This window comes from Condylura cristata, unplaced genomic scaffold (genome assembly GCF_000260355.1).
Source record: "Condylura cristata isolate star-nosed mole 26May11 unplaced genomic scaffold, ConCri1.0 scaffold00021, whole genome shotgun sequence".
NCBI lineage: Eukaryota > Metazoa > Chordata > Mammalia > Eulipotyphla > Talpidae > Condylura > Condylura cristata.
In genome coordinates, this window is record NW_004567122.1 from 37,810,494 (window position 1) to 37,829,928 (window position 19,435).

General features: G+C 46.5%; 1 protein-coding gene across 2 annotated transcripts in view; it reads right to left on the reverse strand.

Moving 5' to 3' along the window:
• PDE6A (phosphodiesterase 6A, cGMP-specific, rod, alpha) overlaps positions 1 to 19,435 on the reverse strand; it is a 76,342-nt gene that overhangs the window by 15,862 nt on the left and 41,045 nt on the right. For both annotated transcript variants that reach the window (XM_004686878.2, XM_004686879.2), the window contains 7 exons: positions 17,029 to 17,094; positions 16,729 to 16,875; positions 15,232 to 15,339; positions 13,262 to 13,371; positions 11,700 to 11,787; positions 11,417 to 11,517; positions 11,129 to 11,236 (listed from right to left, as the gene is read on the reverse strand). In XM_004686878.2, the coding sequence (XP_004686935.1) occupies positions 11,129 to 11,236; positions 11,417 to 11,517; positions 11,700 to 11,787; positions 13,262 to 13,371; positions 15,232 to 15,339; positions 16,729 to 16,875; positions 17,029 to 17,094 (728 nt within the window). The remainder of the gene's footprint in view (positions 1 to 11,128; positions 11,237 to 11,416; positions 11,518 to 11,699; positions 11,788 to 13,261; positions 13,372 to 15,231; positions 15,340 to 16,728; positions 16,876 to 17,028; positions 17,095 to 19,435) is intronic.

The following is a 19,435-nucleotide window of genomic DNA, read 5'->3' on the forward strand; positions in this document are numbered from 1 at the left end:
GACAGTGTTCCCATGGCTCAGGTTTGTCCGAACTTGGTTCAACCTGACTTCCTCCCACCAACTCTTCTCGCTCAAGTTTTGGCTCATAAGTGGGAATAAGCAGATCCTTTCCCCAAAAAGATTCCTATGACACTCCTAAATTGCGCCTATAGCACATTTAAGAGAAGTAACTTACCATAGTGCAGTGACCTTAGGACTGAGGAAAGGTCCCTCCATCCAAACCAACTATTTCCTAGCGTGTGCGTGTACTGCCCCTGCTGTCATGGCACCTGCTTGTATTCTCCACTCCGTGAATGAAGTTGCTTCTGCCCCTCCAGTAGGGGGCATTGTTTTATTTTGCTTTTCTTTTACTCTAAGAAAATTCATCTTTTCATGGGTTTGCATCCCTCTTCTGAGAAATGTCTGCTCATATCTTTTGCCTGTTTTTTATTATTTGAAAACTTTATTTTTCTTAATCAGCATTAACACAGGTTGGACTCGACAGAAACAATGCAGTCTTCTCTAGTACTGACTCAGTTGTACTAACATAGGAAGAGGTGTGACAACTAATTTGAAAATAATAGTTTTTGTCATTAAAAAAAAGTGACCTGAAAGAAATGCTACCAAAAAATACAAGGTAAAAGCAAACAATAAAATGCAAACCCAATAAATACAAATTTGCAAAGACAAGTATAAATCGATTCTGAACTCAAAAGTACTCTCTGTGTGAGGGAAAAGGAAGCTGACCCTCACGTTCACCAAAATGTAACACCAAGCATACTGGCCGGTGGGGCCTGGCATGTGAACAGCTTGCTTCTCTTCCTTTCCCTTTCACTGCTGCCAGAGCCCATGAGTGTATTAGTGTTTGAATTACATGTTTCCTCTGCCTAGACCACTAGCATGTTTTCTCATTTGAGGTAATTATCGTTAATATATAAATTGAGGCCCTTCCTGGTGAAGCAGCAGGTTAAAGCACAGCATTGTGAAACTGGCCAGCGCTGCTTAGGTGCAAGTTTAATCCCCGCCCCAGAGGTGACCCACATGGCGCAACAGACCTCTCCTGTCTGGCCTGTGCTCCCCTCAGCAGTGTACTTTGTCGATCTGTCTGTTATGCTCCCTGCTCTGACTCTGCTGAATCCTCTCACAGCCCCTGCACCTCTGGCCTGTAGCCCAGTTCTGTATGCATACATAAATAAATCTTTTGTGTATATTTGTATATATGTACATATATACATACATATATATGTACATATATATATAGATAGATAGATAGATCGTGTTCAAGGTTTCATTTCGCAGCCCTTTCAGGACTGTTAAAAAAAAACCTGTTTCCAAAGTATGTGTATTGTTTTATTAGTGCACTTTCAACCCAAACCAGTTAATATTTAACATGGCGTCTCTGATTGGATCCTGGGGATGATTACACTTACACCTCCCTGTGAAACACAGATTTGACTCTGCTTGATCCTTGCCCACAGGCTTGCTTCCAGTATCATGCCTTCCAAAAGACAAAATTCCAATTTGTTCAAGAATTCTTCTAACAAAAGGAATCAAGCTAAGTTATTAGTAAATTTATCTGATTTTATTTATTCTCTTTTCTGCCTAATACTGTACAAGAACACATTTTGGTTTTCAGTTTGATAATATACCACGTGGTCTGTTCTATTGTGGGAAGTGCGGGAGAGCATTGCTTTATTGAAGACTAAAGTGATGAGCTCTTTCCCAAAAAGCATATTAGTGAACACTGTTTCTCGTAAAATATACATCAATTAGAGCACGGGAAATTGAATTTAAAAATCAAAGTAAAAAGTGGATCTGAGAGAACAGCACTAAATATATCATTTTTAGAATTAAATATTATTTATAAAAGTGTATTTCATAAGCTACTGTGTCTTTTCCATATTTCCACTGAAAACCTTTTTATAGAGATACCTTTCAACAGTTAACTTCTTAAAAATAAAAAAGGTAGGGTCTCCCTGGTGGCAGCAGGGGTTAAGTCTCAACACTATGAAGCAATCCTCAGCCACCGCAACACAAGTTCGATCCCTGCCCAGGGAGGTGACCCACATGGTGCAGTAGACCTCTCTTGTCTTGCCCACTGCTCCCCTCAGCAGTGGATTTCAGTCTCTCTGCCTGTTCTGCTCCCCACTCTGTCTCTGGTGAATCCTCTCAACCACCACACCTCTGGCCTACACCCCAGCTCTTGTGTGCATAAATAAACAAATCTTTTTTTTTTTTTTTTTTACTGACCGCCATTAAAGATTTACTGCCCCATCTCTGTAACCTTGCTGCCAGCGGCATTGGGGGCATACTCAGGCCCAGCTGGCATCCTGTGGGCATCACGTTTGGCTTATTGGACTCTCAGGAGGAATCACCCCAGCAGCAGCCTGAGACTGACATCCTTGAGGTTGGGTGTGGCAGCCAGACCACATGATCTAGGGTGCACAGGAGATGTGGCCCTAGGGAGCCTGCTGGCTGGACTTCAGGTGAAGATGAAGGCAGCCAATGGCTGAGGTGTAGAACTGAGTCAAGGGCCCCTAAATCATTAAATCCAACCCTGCTGAAGGAGTTGGGGCAGTTTGCCTCTGGTTCTGACTGTGGTTCTTTGGAGTCCTCTAGCCCAGGAGCCTGTCCTGATCTCAATGCTAGTCGAGTCTGGGCAAGCCTCCCCTTTTATGTCAGGCTTCAGAATATGCAAAATGGGTTTGAGATTGGACTGATTTGATTGGAGCTTGACCGGCATCAATCAAGCAGGTGGGCTGGGCGCCTCCCATATCTGGTTCTAGTGGTGGTTTATGAAGTCAAACTAGTGCTCTTCCTGCCCCCATTTTGGGCAGTTATGCAAATATAGGATCATAAATCTCCCAATCTGATTGGAGCTCCCACAGGTTCAATCTGTTTAAGGACCAATCAGGTTCAAAAGGCAGGTACCTGGGGAGTATTTAAGTCAGGCTCCAACCACCTGGAGGTATGTGGCACTTGGAAGAGGACTTTACAAGGCAGCCAGATTTTTCCAGAAGATCTTGGTTGAGCTGTAATACTACACCATGTTCTCTGGCACCAGGCCTTGGCAAACCTGACCTCTGACTTGCCTGCTGAGTGACACCATTGGCCCTGTGCTAGCTGTCTCTAAAAGAGCTGGTTGCTGTGGGCTTTCTGCCCAGCATTGCCGGGAGCCTCTGATGTGTCCAGCATCACGCCTTGGTGCCGCTGCCTTTGGGGCAGCTGGGTCTGGTGTCCAGAGCTGCCCAGCGCAGCCTTTGAATTGCTGTTAGTGCCGGCTCTGTTGAAACTTCGAAGAACCTTCTGTTGAAGGCCTTCATGACCTTGGAACCATTGCTACTGCCTCTGGTCCTGCATCTCTTTCTCCAAATTTCTCTCTCTCATCTTTGTAAATAAACCCTGTTGTTGAACTCTGAGCCTGAGTCGTGTCCTGAGTTGTGGGCACATTGGTGAGAACCCACCAATGTAAAATGTTGCCTCCCCACCCCCAGCCAGAGCCTTTACACAGTTACAGAACTTCATATTTTTCTCCTTCCTCACTTTGCCTTACTTCTTCCCTAGTCCACGTACCCTATAATTCGGCCAATCAAATTTAATTCCTTGTACCTATGGCGCAAGTGGGATGAAGTCTCTGACGTGTTCAGTCATTTGGTGAGGAAATTAAAGAAGGAAATGATAAGCCACTAGTTGACGCACCGGCTCTGGTGTCCCCACGACTGCCAGACATCTGACAAGCCAAAAGTGCAGGGAAAGCTGTGAGGAGCACTCTTGGTTTCACTGACACAAAAGGAAAGCCAATAAATTGTTTTCTCTCTTCCTTGTAGTTATTAAAAAAAAAAAGACATTTTATTTAGATCTCTTATACTAGTATGGCACTATGCACCAACCAGGTGCTCAGTGGACAGTAACTTGAAAAAACCAACAAAACAGGCCCTCCCTGGTGGCGCAGCGGGTTAAAGCACAGCACTGAGAAGCTAAAGCCACTTCCGCATGAGTTCGATCCCCGCCTGCCCCGGAGATGTCCACATGGCATGAAAGACCTCTCCTGACCCGCCCGCTGCTCCCCTCAGCAGTGTACTTCGTAGATCTGCCTGTTCTGCTCCCCACTCTGTCTCTGGTGAAGCTTCTCGCCGCCTCTGAGTCTCTGACCTGTACCCCAGTTCTGAATGCACAAATAAATAAATCTAAAAAAAAAATTAAAAAACAAACAAAAAACCCCAACAAAACAGAACCAGGCTAATTTAATTCCCGCTTATCCATGCAACACCAGCCAAGGAGAACAGGAGCGATGGGTCTCTGCCCCTTGAAGAATCTACAGGACTTAGGTCTGGTTTCTACGTTACCACATTCTATTGTGAATTTTGAAGACAAAACACCTACTCATGTCTAACACCCTTTTTTCTTAATCAAAAGAAATATCAATAGCCAAGACTTCCTCTGAACAAGGAAAGCTAATTAAAATCCATAAAAGAAGGCCTTTCCCATCAGGAGTGATAAAGGAGAATCTGGAATTAATTTTTGTGCTATTGAGCTAACTTAGGAATGTTAAAGCTGAAAAACGTTTGTTATTTTTAATTGAGATCTTGGGACTGGGGGTCAGAGGAACTATTTCCCTGCGAGCAAAATTGAAATACTTCTTCTGAACCTTAGTCTGCTTTTCGGGAATGTGAGGAGAACAACTTAAAGCACCAGGAGATGTGGGCAAGAAGTCTTTGGGAATAAAACTGTACTTTTTTTTTTTTTAAGATTTATTTATTTATGCATACAGAACGGGGGTACAGGCCAGAGATGCAGAGGATGGGAGAGCCACCAGAGACAGAGTGGGGAGCAGAACAGGCAGACTGTCAAAGTACACTGCTGAGGGGAGCAGTGGGCGGGTCAGGAGAGCTCTGCGGAGCCATGTGGTCACCTCCGGGGCAGGTGGGGATCGAACTCATGCAGAAGTGGCTTAAGCTTCTTAGTGCTGTGCTTTAACCCGCTGCGCCACCAGGGAGGGCCATATAACTGTACTTTTAAGCGTCCTGCTTGTCTTAGAGGCAAATCTGCTAACGCTGGACACACTGCTGCTCTCTGGGGCCACTCTCTGGCCCCCGCTGGGGTTGGGGTGGGCCAGCTCTAGTCCTGCACCCTGCAACCAGCACAGACACAGAAAGGCATGTCCGCCGAGCATTTGCTTCCTCTGTTAAGGGGAAGGATGTCCTAAAGGAACTCTGCAGTCTTGTGGGCTCCACCAGCTACTCCAGCTTTCTGGATTCCACCTCCTACTCCAGTGACTGGAAACCACAACTCCCAGCAGTAGGGAGAGAACAGCGAGGACCCAAGGGCAGAGCTAGCAGGAATTCTGGGACTTTGGGGGATAAATAGGGCACGATTTTCTAAGGTGCTCTCTTCCTCTGGAAATAGCTCTCTGGACTGTGTGACTCTGGGCTTTCAGTTAGTTTGCTACCAGGGCTTCAAGTCAGCCTAGCCAGTAAGATATTCCAGTTACTTTATATCCCTCTCTCTTTCCCTGGGTTGTTCCTTTTCTTTTCCCCTTTTGTAAATAAACCCATTACTGACCCTTTTGTGTGTGTCTGCAGTACAACTGAATTTTAAGTGCCCATGGGTGAAGCCCCACAGACAGGCACACGGGGGTGTCCTGTAACACCTCTAGACATTAAAAATGTCCTGAATTAGCTACTTTAATCTTTCCTAATGAATATTACAGATCTTGTCTCCATGAACTTAGTTTTTTTTGGTGACTTTTAAGTTGAATTTTCCTATAGGACCAACCAACTTGGATAATGAGATGCTGAGAATTACCTAACGTATTTTCAGTCTAAGCAAGGCATCCACTCTGTTAAACGAGTTTTGCCATTGACTATGAAATGGCTGGATCTCTGTGGAAAGATGCACACGGCCAATTAAATGACGCAAACACCACTCTTTCTCATGTCCTTCCAGGGATTTCTCCCCTTCTTTATATAACAAAGCTTGGATGAAAAGGTGGGCTGTGGGGGGCTAATATTGGAATTTGTAGCTTGAAGTTTGACATCAATTCTGAGTCCTCCCCACTGCTGGACCACAGAGACAGAATTCCACGCACACAAAACACTCAAGTCCAAAGAGGACTCTACCTGCCAGGTCATCACTAAATTCAAAGACTGCAGCTTTGTTTTCTGCAACCACCAGGATTATCAAGGAAACACCCACAGCCTATGGCCATAGCATTGCTCGTCTCCATGAATCTGCTGCCCAATAGAGAGGTCAGACACAACTGGCCTGCATGATGCAGGACGAAGTGCCCCACCCCCCTAAACCCCGCTTTTCCACAGTTCTCTGTTCTTCTTGAGTCAGAATTGCTACTTGGTTCAGTTCCCCCCTGGTCTGGCCCACTATCTAAGCCACTTCTGCAGATGCTTCAACTGCAGCCCCCTCTGTTCCCTGTTCTGGTCAATTGGGATGTTTGGGGCTCAGGCCCACTGCAAATGGCAATCCCCTCTGCTCTCCCTGCAGTGGCTGAAGAGGCTAAGATAAGTCAGTGGTGTAAGACTCTGAGGCCTCAGAGTCATCAAAACCATTTGGGCCCTTCCCAAGTCACCCACTGCTGCCAGGACCCTCACCAACCTGGACAGGAGAGCCAGGTCCAGCCCTGCCAGCTGGAATCAGGGTCACTGCTTGTGCTCATTTGCCAAGCTGGTGCATTTGGTGTCAGGAAAGAAGCTTGGATCAGAGGGCATGCAGTGATGAAGTGTTGTTTGCAGTGCAGCGCTCCAAGCGCAGTGCAGTGCTCCAACCCACTGCGCCACCAGGGAGAGCCCCCTTTATCCTTTTAAACAAATCCTTTTTCTTGTCCTTTTAGAAAAGATTAATGCAAACTGCAGTTACCAGGAGCCCAGGAACCTGACAGCTTTGTCAAAGAGGGAGAGTGAGGCACACCCTCCCAGGGAGCAGGAGGCTGGGCTTTCTAGAGGTGGGCTTTCTAGAATCCACCTGCTGATGTCAACTAAATGGTAGAAGGTGCAACTTTACAAACCCCAGCACTGGGGCAGAGGCTCATGGGAAAAAGGGTGGAGCTGAAGTTTGGGAGCAGTTAAACTTCTGAAACTCTTCACCAGATAAATTACTGGACATTTGGTGTTTAAACCACTGAACTTCAGGACAGGTGAGCTGGTGGTAAGAGGGTTACCTGTGAAGAAGCCACCAGCTTGCCTCCTAGGGCTTTGGCCTGGACCTCAGTCTCTGCTCAGTGGATGCCATCTGGGATAGGACAGATGGCATCTGGCTATGTGCCAGCCTGTAAATTCTCTTTCTGTCACTCCCTCTCCCCTTTTTCTCATGCCTGTGTATATCCTGATATCGTTTCCCACTGTCCTGCTATCCTAAGCATTCAGGTGAAGACTGCCAACTGGCTCCTGCCCTCCCACCCCCTCCTGGTCTGCTTGGCTTCATTCCTCCTTCTACCCTCCTGTTCCCTGCCCAGCCCGGGATGCGTAAGGTTCTCCCTTTGGCTTGTACCTGACCCCTACAGGGTCCCATACTCCCCTGCCAAGAGGCCATCAGGCAGCTCTTGCATGTGCCTTGGGGCCCTTATCAAGGTGGGCCACCACCATGTGGCCAGGAAGCTGCTCTTTCTGTTTTGTTATCAGTCAACAGCAGGATTGAGATAGAAGCCAGCATCGATTCACAAGCAGGCACAAAGCAGAGAGACAGGTAGAAATTTAGAGGCTGGCCACCAGAAAGAGGACATCAGGGTAGGAGAATGCCCCAGATGGCAAGGCCCCTAAAAGGAGGGAACCGAGTGTTCGGTACTCTTTCTTGCTGGAGGAAGAGTGTTAGTTATTTGTGTGGATGTGGAGTGGGGTGGGTGGGTGCTGCCCAAACAGCCCAGCCATGGTCCTGAACACGTGAGCCAGATCAACAATGAATTTGCTTTATGATTTCTGGCTGTTTTCAAAAGCATGTTCATATTTCAAGTCCAGAGTAGTTTTACAGTTTTCTGTAATGTGGTTTTGTGGCTTTTTGCAAAGTCTGCAATTGCATGACATCCTATTAGCAACACTGGCTTTTCTGCAGGCCTGCAGCCCACATTAACTCTAGATTTGTCCTTGATTTCTTGCAAGGACTTGGAAATGAGTCTGCATCGTGATTGGCCGTATGAATGCAGCTGTGGACCCCACGGCAGATGGGTAGATATGCCTGGAAAATCTTGGGTCCTTTCATCTTCACTATTGGCACTGCTGAGTGTGGTGTGAACTTTGGGGGCACCCTCAAAGTCCCCCCCACCCCGGAATGGCAGACACAGGGGAAGGCTGCGGCATGGTGGGGGCGGGGCAGGTGCCAGTTGTGACGTGTACAGGGTCAGGGTCCCGGGTCTCAGCTGAGCGCAGAAGGCTGGAGCTGCTTCCCAGCAGCCTGGCACTAACTTCCTGGTACAGCCAGTGCTGACTTGCTCCGGGGGCACAGTGGCAAAGGACCCACCAGGATGAATCTTGCCTGTTTTTCTAACGCTTTAGTCTTTTTCTGGAATCGGATTGCCACCTTGTTTAACTAAGAAAGTTAGCTCTTTTTCTGCCAGAAGTGTTGCAGAAGAAGAGTTATCATCTGCTTTCTGACTTCGACTAGGTGTTCTTCAGCATCTTGTGCAGAAACCCCCAACTTTCATGTGGTCAAATCTATCCATCTGTGTATGACTTCTGCATTTTAGGTCACATTTAGAAAACATATTCTGAATTTTAAAAAAATTCCTTTGTGCTTCCCCCCCCCATCTCTTTTTCTGAGAGTGTGTTTTCTCATTAAAGTCCTTAATTGATTTATAATTTCTCTTATTACCAGAATGAGATAGGGCTCTAGCTTTGCACAGGATAATCGGAGATGTATTTGGTCTTTGTACTGGGCTCCTGGCACTGAGCCCATAAATAACCGTTGAAACTTCCTGCATGACAGGAATGTCTTTGGGCTCCTCTCAATGAGTTGGCTTGGGGTGGAAACCCTAGAGAGGTTCAGGACAGGGCTGGTCACCAGAAAGACCAAATAAGTACATGGCTGGAACTCTCAGTTACCTGACCCATGTGTGAAGTCCATAGTTTGGTTTCCATTACAAATTCTTGAACAATGAAATGTGATGAATTCTGGGCTGGTGAATGCATTCAATCCCTGGGAGAGCGAAGAGGAGGATGGTGTCCAACGTGGGGACAGAACTCCTGTGGTTGGGACCCCACACTGACCTTGCCGTATGTACCTCTTAACATGGCTGTTCTTCTGTGTCCTTTATAATGTCCTTCATAAATGTAAGAAAATGTTTCCCCAACTTGTGTGAACTGCTCTAGTAAACTACTGAGTTATGGGGGGGGGTGGTTATGGGACCTCTAAATTTATCACCAGAGCATCAGAAATACAGGTGATATAACCTGGCTTGTGACTGGTGTCTGGAATAAGCTCAGTTTGTGGGATGGAGCCTTGACCTATAGGGCCTGACTCCATCTCCAGTTAGATGGCATCAAAATTGAATTAAATGTCTAGACTTGGCCCTCCCTGGTGGCGCAGCGGGTTAAAGCACAGCACTGAGAATCTGAAGCCACTTCCGCATGAGTTCGATTCCCGCCTGCCGCCTGCCCAGGAGGAGACCACATGGCGAGCCAGACCTCTCCTGACCCGCCCGCTGCTTCCCTCAGCAGTGTACTTCGTAGATCTGCCTGTTCTGCTCCCCACTCTGTCTCTGGTGAAGCCTCTCACCGCCCCTGAGCCTCTGGCCTGTACCCCAGTTCTGTATGAATAAATAAATAAATCTTTAAAAAAAAAAATGTCTAGACTTGGAGAACTGCCTGGTGATATTGAAGGCACCATCTCATGGTCCCAACACTACTGATGAAGCTATACCTTTCTCCCTGAGGAGAAAATCCACTTTTTAGTTCAGGTACAGTCTCTCAAGTCTACCCCCATTTTACTGTCCTATTTATGCCAAGCTGGGCTGTCTTTACTTCTGCTGAGCCCTATTCTTCTTCATAATTTTCTGGCTATGTTTACACGTGATTTCCCATAAAAATTTTGAATCAGCCTCTAATTCTACTCAGAAACAGAGTAGATCTTTCCCCTGGAATCACCTAACTGAATAAACTTATAGGGAGAATGGGCAGCTTTCTAATATCAGATCCCTCTCCCACAGCAGGGAGCTCTTCCCTACCATTCCGCTTTTCTGATGCATCATTTGAGCAGCTCCCTGTCTTCCAGGGAGCAGGAGGGCACCCTGTTGGCCACTGGGAGCAGGTCACACTGCTCCCTAGGACCAGGGGAATTTGTAGCATCCAGCAGCATGAGCTTGGGGCTGAGGGTAGAACAACTGGGCTCTTGTCTTTCTTTCCTGAGCCTGTCACAAAGGTCACCCTTTCTCTATCACAGGGGCTTATGGCACTTGTGACTTAATCAAGTCTCCATTTCACAGAAGCTTCTGGGGATGAACAGGCAACTTGGCTGCCCTTGGGCATTGGGGCAGGTTTGTCTCCCCTGATCATAAACACACAGGACCATCAGAGGGGAGTCAAAGGGTGAGACATTTGGCTCAGGCCACAAGTTCACAAAAGGACTCATATGTACACTTCTCATCCTATCATCAGTTGAGGTGAATCATGGAAGCACATGAAGAGAAGTGAGAGTAGACAGTTACCAGAAGACCTAAATCTGAGTTCCCTTAGCAGGTCTCATCCCAGCAAAACACTACACAGTTCATCTAATCACGTAGTTCTTTGCAAGGAGCAAAGCCATCTTGCAGGACATAGCCACATCGAAAAGAACACTAGAAAAATAAGCCTACATCTCTTGAGTGACACATAGTCATGACTCAATTCATAATTGGCATAACACTCTAAGATTTTCTAAAAACTATCACGTTATATACTTTACCACCAACATTCTGAATTTTAGGACAGAAGTACTTCAACAATTATGCTTCTTGTGTCCAGAGAAATAAAACAACACTATATTTTAGTGCTAAAATAAAGAATTAAACAAACATCATACTCGCTGAAATTCTGTTTGGGCTTAGCATCATGACCTCATATGCTAGAGACCTCCGAAATGGTGCCCCAAGTTTCCCCTGAAGAAAGTGAGCATCTTGACCTATGACCCTGGACTTGGAGGACCAGGGTGTCACCCATGTCTTAAAACTCACATAACAATTTCCTTGCGGGTCTGCTCCAGCATCATATACTGTGTCCACTCCTGTTCCGTCTCGTAAGTCTTAGACTGATCCACGATCTTTTGGAACATGGTTCTCTTCCTAAAAAGCACACCAGTTGGTTGTCTTAGAATAACATAACAAGTTTTGCCAGCAAAGTTTTTAAAAAGGCCATCTCTGAGCTTCTAACCTTGGTAGCTTTAACTACAGCTTATTAAATCAATCAGAACTAAGATGTTTGTTATTATAGTCATTGCTATGTGTAAAATAAGAAATACCAACTTGAAGTACAAGGCGAGATCTGTAGCGATGATGGCAATGTCCATCATGTGGATGGCATGCTCGTGCTGCCTGCGATTGAGGTTTTGAAAGATATTCAGGCCCTAAAAAGAAAATCACAGGAGAGATCTGAGAAGTGCCGCTGGCAGCGACGTCGTCACTCAATCACCAACCATTGCCCCAGGTGATGGGAGAAGCAGCCCAGGCCAACGGACAGAACAGTGGGACTTCTTAGGAGATGGGGCCCCTGCACAGGCCAAAGGCCATGCACAGGGCTCTGATCTACCTCATCTCTCAGCAATGTTTTTCCAAACTCCAAGTGGTGTCTTTCCAAGATGGATGATCCATGGAGCTTAGCCAGTGGGTTCTGGGATCTGAATGAGAGGGAGAGAATGAACCAGCAGGGTTGGAGACATATCCACTTCCACCACCTCTTGATTTTGCAGGCAGAGAAGCTGAAGTCTGGGATGAGAAGTGACAACACAGGAACCAGATCTCTTGATGCTCAGACTTACAGTTTCTCCACAACTGATCTGAGCCTCTTTGGAAACATGGACACCTTAGAGAGTCTATCGAAGAGAGGATGCTTATCCCCAGAAAGAGGCACAACCTCACACAATGCCACTTGCACATTTAGAGACATGTGGATCCTCTGTGGCCACCCACGGACACTGGTGATAAGGAGTCTAAATCGTAGGGAAAGCCACTGAATTCCAACAAGCAGTGTTTATTCAAGTTTCTATTCAGTAAACATTTGTTTAGTAAATACTATGTGCCAAGCTCTGGGCTCAGTACTTAGGGCCCCACAAGGTAAAATGTAAACACAACCTCTAGCCCCAGGCCAGTGTGCAAGAATTGAGGGCTCAGAGGAATGTTCTAGTACTGGCTGATGACTTACAGGCCCCAGGTGCTGGGCAGAACTTCCCTCCTTATCTACGACGTGGGGTAAATGCTAGTCTCTGCCCTGCCTGCAGCTGGTCCGGAAGACCCACTGGACCATGGTTCCAGGACTGTGCTTCTGAGACTACCTGGGACAGGAGCTCTGTGAGACAGGGACTCACCATGAACCCCCTTTACCCTGTATAAGGTCCACCACACTCATAGTAGGAGCTTTATAAATACAAGGTGAATGAATGAACTGTGATCTGTTACAACATTGTGGTTCAGATTGCCCAGCAGGTAAGAAGGGGAGGTTTGATTTATTAGCTTTCTATTGCTGCTGTCATAGATTGCCTCAAACTTAATGGCTTAAAATATAAAAATGATTATCTTACAGGTCTGGAATTTGGAAGCCCACAGTCATCTGTGTGGCTATGTTCCTTCTGGAGGCTCTGGGGTTGGTGGGGGAGGGCGGTTTCCTAGCCTTCTCTAGCCTCTAGTTGCCATCTACATTCCTTGGCTCATGGCCTGCCCTCCACCTTCAACATTCACAGAGAGGAATCTTCTCTCTGACCTCCCCCCACCTCATTTAAAGACACTTTTGGCTATGTGGGACCCACCTGGATAATCTAAGATTATCCCTACTTTTTAAGAATTAATTTGATTACACTGGCAATATTCATTTTGAATGAAAGACAACTTATTCCCAGGCTGTGGGCACTAGGGCGTGGACATATTCTACTGTAGAAGCTTATCTAGAACCAAAGAGCAGGCGGAAGCAGTAAACCATAAGCTTGTGGGACTTCCCTGACGCCAGTGAGTCTGTAAGGGAGTTAGTCAGCCTTGGGTGATGCATCCTGGGAGCAAGAGGAGTGCATCCTGGGGGCTCAAAGTGGTGCATCCTGGGAGCTCAAAGTGGTGCATCCTGGGAGCAAGAGGTGTGGAGAGGGCGGGTCAGGGTGGACTCACTTCATCTGGTAGAGGTTGTTGGTGCCTCTGTGGTCAATGTCGTGGCAGAAGGCAGCGGTGACCATAGCCAAGGCCTCCAGGTCTGTGAAGTATCGCTTCAGCTTTCCTGTCTGCAAGAGCGATCAGAGGGCCACTCACGTCTACCTTGGGGGGGCCAAAGGCAGGGCTGAGAGGTCAGGTGTGAAGGGGAGGGAAGGGAGCTTGAGCCGCTGGTCTGATCTTGGTTATCCCCGACTCCACTGGGTGACCAGATGGCTGTCTCCCCCATGAAGGACTTGCTGGGACTGGGACAGGCTGCAGCTGAGAGGATGGTGGATCACCTGTGCTGCCCTTTTGAGGGTCCCATCTCCTAGGTCTCACTATCCCAGTCTGCATATTGGATTGTTGAAAAACTGCCTACTTTCAGCTTTTAGTCTTTGGGACATACAAAAAATGGTCAGACTGGTAAAACCACTCTTCCAAACCTGATCTACCGGTTTAGGCACACCCCAAAAGGATTCTTTCCTAAGCCACTTTCAAATATTCTATTCCTTTCCTTGTCTAAGCTTGGGTGTTACTGTCACTTTCTATAGAGGCTTGGACACAGTTGATACCTCCAGGCTCTAGTGCCCTGACTGGGAAAGGAATGAGGATGAATAGCCTGGGCAAAGGGAAGGGATTTGCATCATAAGGAAGATGGAAAAAACAGCTTTAGGGCCTCCCTGGTGGAGCAAGGGGTTGTCTCAGCACTATGAAGCTATCCACAGCCACTGCAACACAGCTAGATCCCCGGGCAGAGAGCTGACCTACATGGCACAGCAGACCTCTCCTGTCTCACCGGCTGCTCCCCTCAGCAGTAGATTTCAGTCGATCTGCCTGTTCTGCTCTCCACTCTGTTTCTGGTGAATTCTCTCACACACACCCCTCCCCGCACCTCTGGCCTATACCCCAGCTCTTGTATGCATAAATAAACAATTTTTTTTAAAAAAAAAAAAAGGAAAAAGGAGAAGCATAAAGAGTTCCAAACCCTTGTACAAGAAACACTGATACAAATGTACACAGGTAGGCTCATCACTGTTCAAGACAGTGTCTGACAGCAGGGGCTGGCTACAGAAATCACAGTCAATCTAAACAACCCAGAGTGCTGTGCGGCCACACTCCTAGCACGGAGAAGCCTGGAAAAGATGGTAAGTGAAATAAGCCAGACACAGAAGGACAAATACAACAAGAGCCCCCCGCGTGAGTGGTCAAATGTGTAGACACAGATAGTCAAGGGTGGTCATGGGGACTGGGAGGGGGGTGGCGAGTTGTGTAATGAGCCAGAGCTTCTCTGGCAGTGGGAAAGTTCTAGAGCTGGATGGGGTGGTGCTTGTACAATAGGGCAGATAGGCTTAATGCCATTTGCACATCTGAAAGTGGGCAGCATGTTATGTCATGGGTCCCTGTTATGTCATGTACACTTTAACACTATGTGTGCATATAGTCTAGCTGCGTGTAAATGTCACCTAGTACCGTTCCATTTGCTAAGAGTCTCTCTGTGTTTATGCACAAATATGTCTCTGTGGGCTCGGAAGAAAGTTTGGAGGGAGTTAGTTGTACCACGGTTGGCTCCAAATAACTGGACTAGGGTTGAGTGCATTTGGGGGTGTTGGGGAGCAGGCAGAGAGAGATGGTAATTTTTTCCTCCACTTACTGTTTTTCTACACTTTTCTATTCCCACCCCCACCAGTTATGGAGGTGACTTTGGCTATAGCAAAGTGATTTGATATGATTGGGGGAACAGGCTCACACCTGGTCACATGCATGCCACCCCACACTCACACTCTTTTGGGTGCCCTCCCCAGCAGCCACATCCCCCACTTCTCTCTTCACAGACTTCATTTATGCCAAGCGCGAGCTCCTTCTACATCATTTTCTCCAAGCCATAAATAGAGCTGAACCAGACTGCCACTCTGTGCAGAGCTGCACGGGCGACCCCACGCCCTCCTTACCACTAGAAGGGAGAACATGGTTTGCCCCACGTTGAAGCCATGCCGCCAGTTGTGGTAGGTGATCCGTCGGTAGCCCTTGCTCAGGGAGTACATGAAGCGCACCAGCGCCTGTGACACAAATGCAGCCGGTGAGCACGCTGGCCGGGCCCTGCTCACAGTGGGGTTCCCGCCACCCCTCACTGGACCCGAAGCCAGCAAGAGCGGCCACGGAGGCAGCCGGAGACCGCACTGCTCAGCCTAACGGTCTATGATTCATCGCATTTAATCCACCGATGGGGCTTCATCATCGGTGATTTGCAGATTGGGCCCCAGAGAGAGCTAAAGTCCTGGAGAAGCAAACGGGAGCATGGGGTGGGGGTGGGGGGTGGGGGAGAGGGGAGAGCGGGGACGGGTGCTCAAATCTGAGTACACATCAGAAGCACTCCAAGGGCTTGTGAAAACAGAGCTTCTGAGTCTGTGGAACTGCATGTGGACATAAGCAAAGCGCTGAAAACTGAGTAGCTCTCCTTTCTAAGAGACATTTCCTTCTACAAGAGGAATCCTTTGTGGGAGCATCTCCCCACACCGTTCCAGGAAGAGAGAAGCATCTGTGATTGTACACGATGAGGCATTTGAGTGGGTGGGGTGGTCTAGTGAAGTCTGTTAAGATTCCTTTCTGTGTCTTACTGTTTCCGCAGGGCCCAACACATTTTTTTATTTTTCAAATCTTTGTTCTTCTGTTTTCCTGTAAATTGTTTCCTTTCCCTTTTAAGTTTGAACCAGCCCTCAACATTCCTCTTTAATGGAAGATGGTATCTAGGGCCTGAGCCGGTTCACAGTGACTCGGTTCTGCTGGGTCACTCCCATGGGGACAACAGATATAAAAGTTTGCTTCTCCTCATCTATCTGTTTGTTTTTTCTTTTCTTTCTTCTTCTTCATTTTTTTAAGATGGGCTGAGCCAAAGCTTGAAACAGTGAAAAAAAATTTTTCCTCCCTTCCCTGACTAAAAGAGAATTTGCGTGTCTGCTATTTTCTCAGGTGGTTCTTGTAGGGTTTGGGACAAAATTCTGAAAAACACAGCTTCATTCTGCAAGTCTGGGAAATTATGGGCACAGCCCCTCACCCACCCCCAGCCTGACCCCCTCTCTGGCCACCCCCAACCTGTACAATCACAGTACAGCTCACTAAGGAGTCCTGCAGGAAGGGACCCTGGATCAGTGGATTTTACCACATTTCCCACCCTGTTGGGCTGCAGGACCGTGTCCTGCTTCTCGGCTCTTTAGGGCAGTCAGAACTCAGTGCTTCGGAACCAGGAGAAGCCTGCGTGCCCGAAAAGCCTCAGTTCAGAGGAACTGTGCGTCTCTTTACTGGCCAAGAGCTTATCTGGGCAGCACAGCTTGTGCCGGCCATCCCAAAAGTCGAGGGTACATGGCTGTGAAGGCAGTTGACAGATAAAATTTTAAAAAGCAAGATAGAAAAAGAGAAAGAGACACCAGAGAGGTTTGTCTTGACCTCACCTCCTGAGGAATGTGAAATTTATCCACCACTTTGAGCTCGTAATACATCTGTATGCCACACTTGACCAGCTCCAGTTCCGTCAGGGGCAAGTCGCTGAAGTGGAATTTATTAATTTCGTATTTCTCTGCATCAGGTAGCTCTGCTTGCTGTGTAAAGACCAGGAGTGATTGATCAGGACGCAAGGGGTGTCTCTTGGCCTCTCCCCTCAACCCTGCTCCCATCCCAGGTGGGCTGGCAGGATCTGTGCCAGGAGAGGAACCAGCTGCACAGAGGCCTGGCTGGTGCAGTGGGCCCCTCACCAGGATCTCAGCCAGCTCCTCTTCCTCGCACTCCCACGGCTCCTTTCCGTACACCTCTCTGGTTTTCTGACAGGCCCAAGGAAGCAGAGAGTAAAAAAAAAGTAGGTTACTACATCGAAGGCCTAAGCATGGCTCCACTTTCCGGTATCTATGTTTCCTCTTCCTCCAATGTGCTTGCAACAGAACCACCAACTCAGAACCACCAGCTCTATAAAATGGACATAATCAAAATATTTAACTGGTGAATTGAAATTAGGTTATACAAAGTCACTTTTTAAAAGTATGTATATCACTCTGTTTATAATGTAAGAAGCAAAATGGCAGTTGCTTTATTTAAGTACAAACTTATTGTACCTGCATAGTTTTGTTATTATCTTTAAACTTTGAGTTCTTTGGATAATGTTAGGCAACCAACAGGTAGCTAAAGTTGTAAAATGAAAACAGAGAAACATGAACATAGTAACTTGAATTATAGGAATAATGACCAAAATAGATAAAATTAGAAATATTGAAATTATGGGGATAATGAGTGAAGGGAAAATTTGTGTGCTGAAAATTTTACTTTGGCCTATGTTTATTCTTTCATAAATATCAGTTATGTAGTTTATAAAAAGCATTAACATCAATCATGGGAGTTCTTTTGCTGTAGTATGCTCTTCTGTATTTTATTTATAACTTCATTGTCAATTTTTTTCTAAATAAACACTAGAATTGATATTTACAAATTAGCTTGAAAAAAAGAAAAGTATGCATATCACTAAATGAAAGAAATACTGCTGGCCCTCCCTGGTGGCACAGTGGGTTAAAGCACTGCACTAAGAAGCTTAAGCCAGTTCCGCATGAGTTTGATCCCCGCCTGCCCTAGAGGAGATCCACATGGCAAGGCAGACCTCTCCTGACCCACCCGCTGCTCCCCTCAGCAGTGTACTTCGTCGATCTGCCTGTTCTGCTCCTCACTCTGTCCCTGGTGAATCCTCTCACCCTCTGCATCTCTGGCCTGTACCCCAGTTCTGTACGAATAAATAAATAAATCTTAAAAAAAAAAAAAAAGAAAGGAAATACTGTATGTAAATCTGGCCCTGTGCTTGGCATGTAGTAACCACCAAATTAAATAGTATTGTTGATACTTGTATTGCTGTTATTATTGACTGGGAGTCAGGAGGCCTTGCTTCTGGTCTTGCTCATTCTTTTACTTTCTGTGTGACTTGGAGAACGTATCTCCCTCTCTGGCCAATTTCTCTTTGTGCCCAAGAGGAGGTAATCTAGACCCAGTTGTTTGTAATTTCTTGACCCAATGCACAGGTTATTATGGACTCAGACAAGTAAAACATCCAAGCTGGATGTTTTCTCCTTTGAATTGATCAGTTATTATAATAAAATGATGAAATTTGATGTGCTATTTTCATAGCCTAAAAGATATCTGAAAACATGGGTTGGGGTTGTTTCAATTTGTGAGGTCCATAAGCCAAGTTCTTGGGAGCTCAGTTGGGCATCATATACAATGCCATTTGGTTAACCCAGTTTACCTCTAAAATCTTGGATTCTTTGAAACCAAAATCCCAGGAACAATGAATCACTGATTCCCACATATCTTTGAAAGCATCTGGTCCATTCTCACATTCCAGGTAGAATTCTCCATAGTACCTACCCCAATCTATGATCATCTAGGCCCTGCTTGGATACCTCTTCAGACGAGATGCTCATTACCTTCTGAGGCATTCATTTCATGCAGAGAATTTACTCATTATCTTGATAAGGTTAAGTGAGACCTATTTAATAATCTGAGTAATCTGGAACAAGTTATTCCTCCTTTTACCTTCAATTCCTTCTTCTTTATGATGGGGATAGAAATTCTGACCTTGCCCCCTTTACTGGCTGTTGTGAGCATTAAACAAGACTACAAATGTGAAATTGCCTTCTAAACTAGAAGTGATGAAACTATGTGAGGGCTCTGTAGGGACATCTAACTTCCTCACTCATACTTTGCTCACCAAGGTCCTCTGTAATCTGATTGGTCTTCTAAGTGAGCTGATGCTATCGAAGGAGGGTCTGAGAAGACCATGGTCAGAGAGAGATAACACTTAAAGTAAGAAGAGTGGTTTGAGGAATCCATTTCCAGGACCAAGTTAGCCTGACTGTAGTGAAACATGGAGTATCTAGAGCTGTTAAACTAAGACGGAGATGACCCTGGAAGGGACATATGTCCCCAGGCCATAAGGAGTAGCCATTATGTACCAGTCCCTGGGACTCATCCATCCATCCATCCATCCATCCACCCACTCATCCACCCATCCATCTATCCATCCATCCATCCACCCACCCATCCACCCATCCATCCATCCATCCATCCTTCCATCCATCCACCCACTCATCCATCCATCCATCCATCCATCCATCCATCCATCCA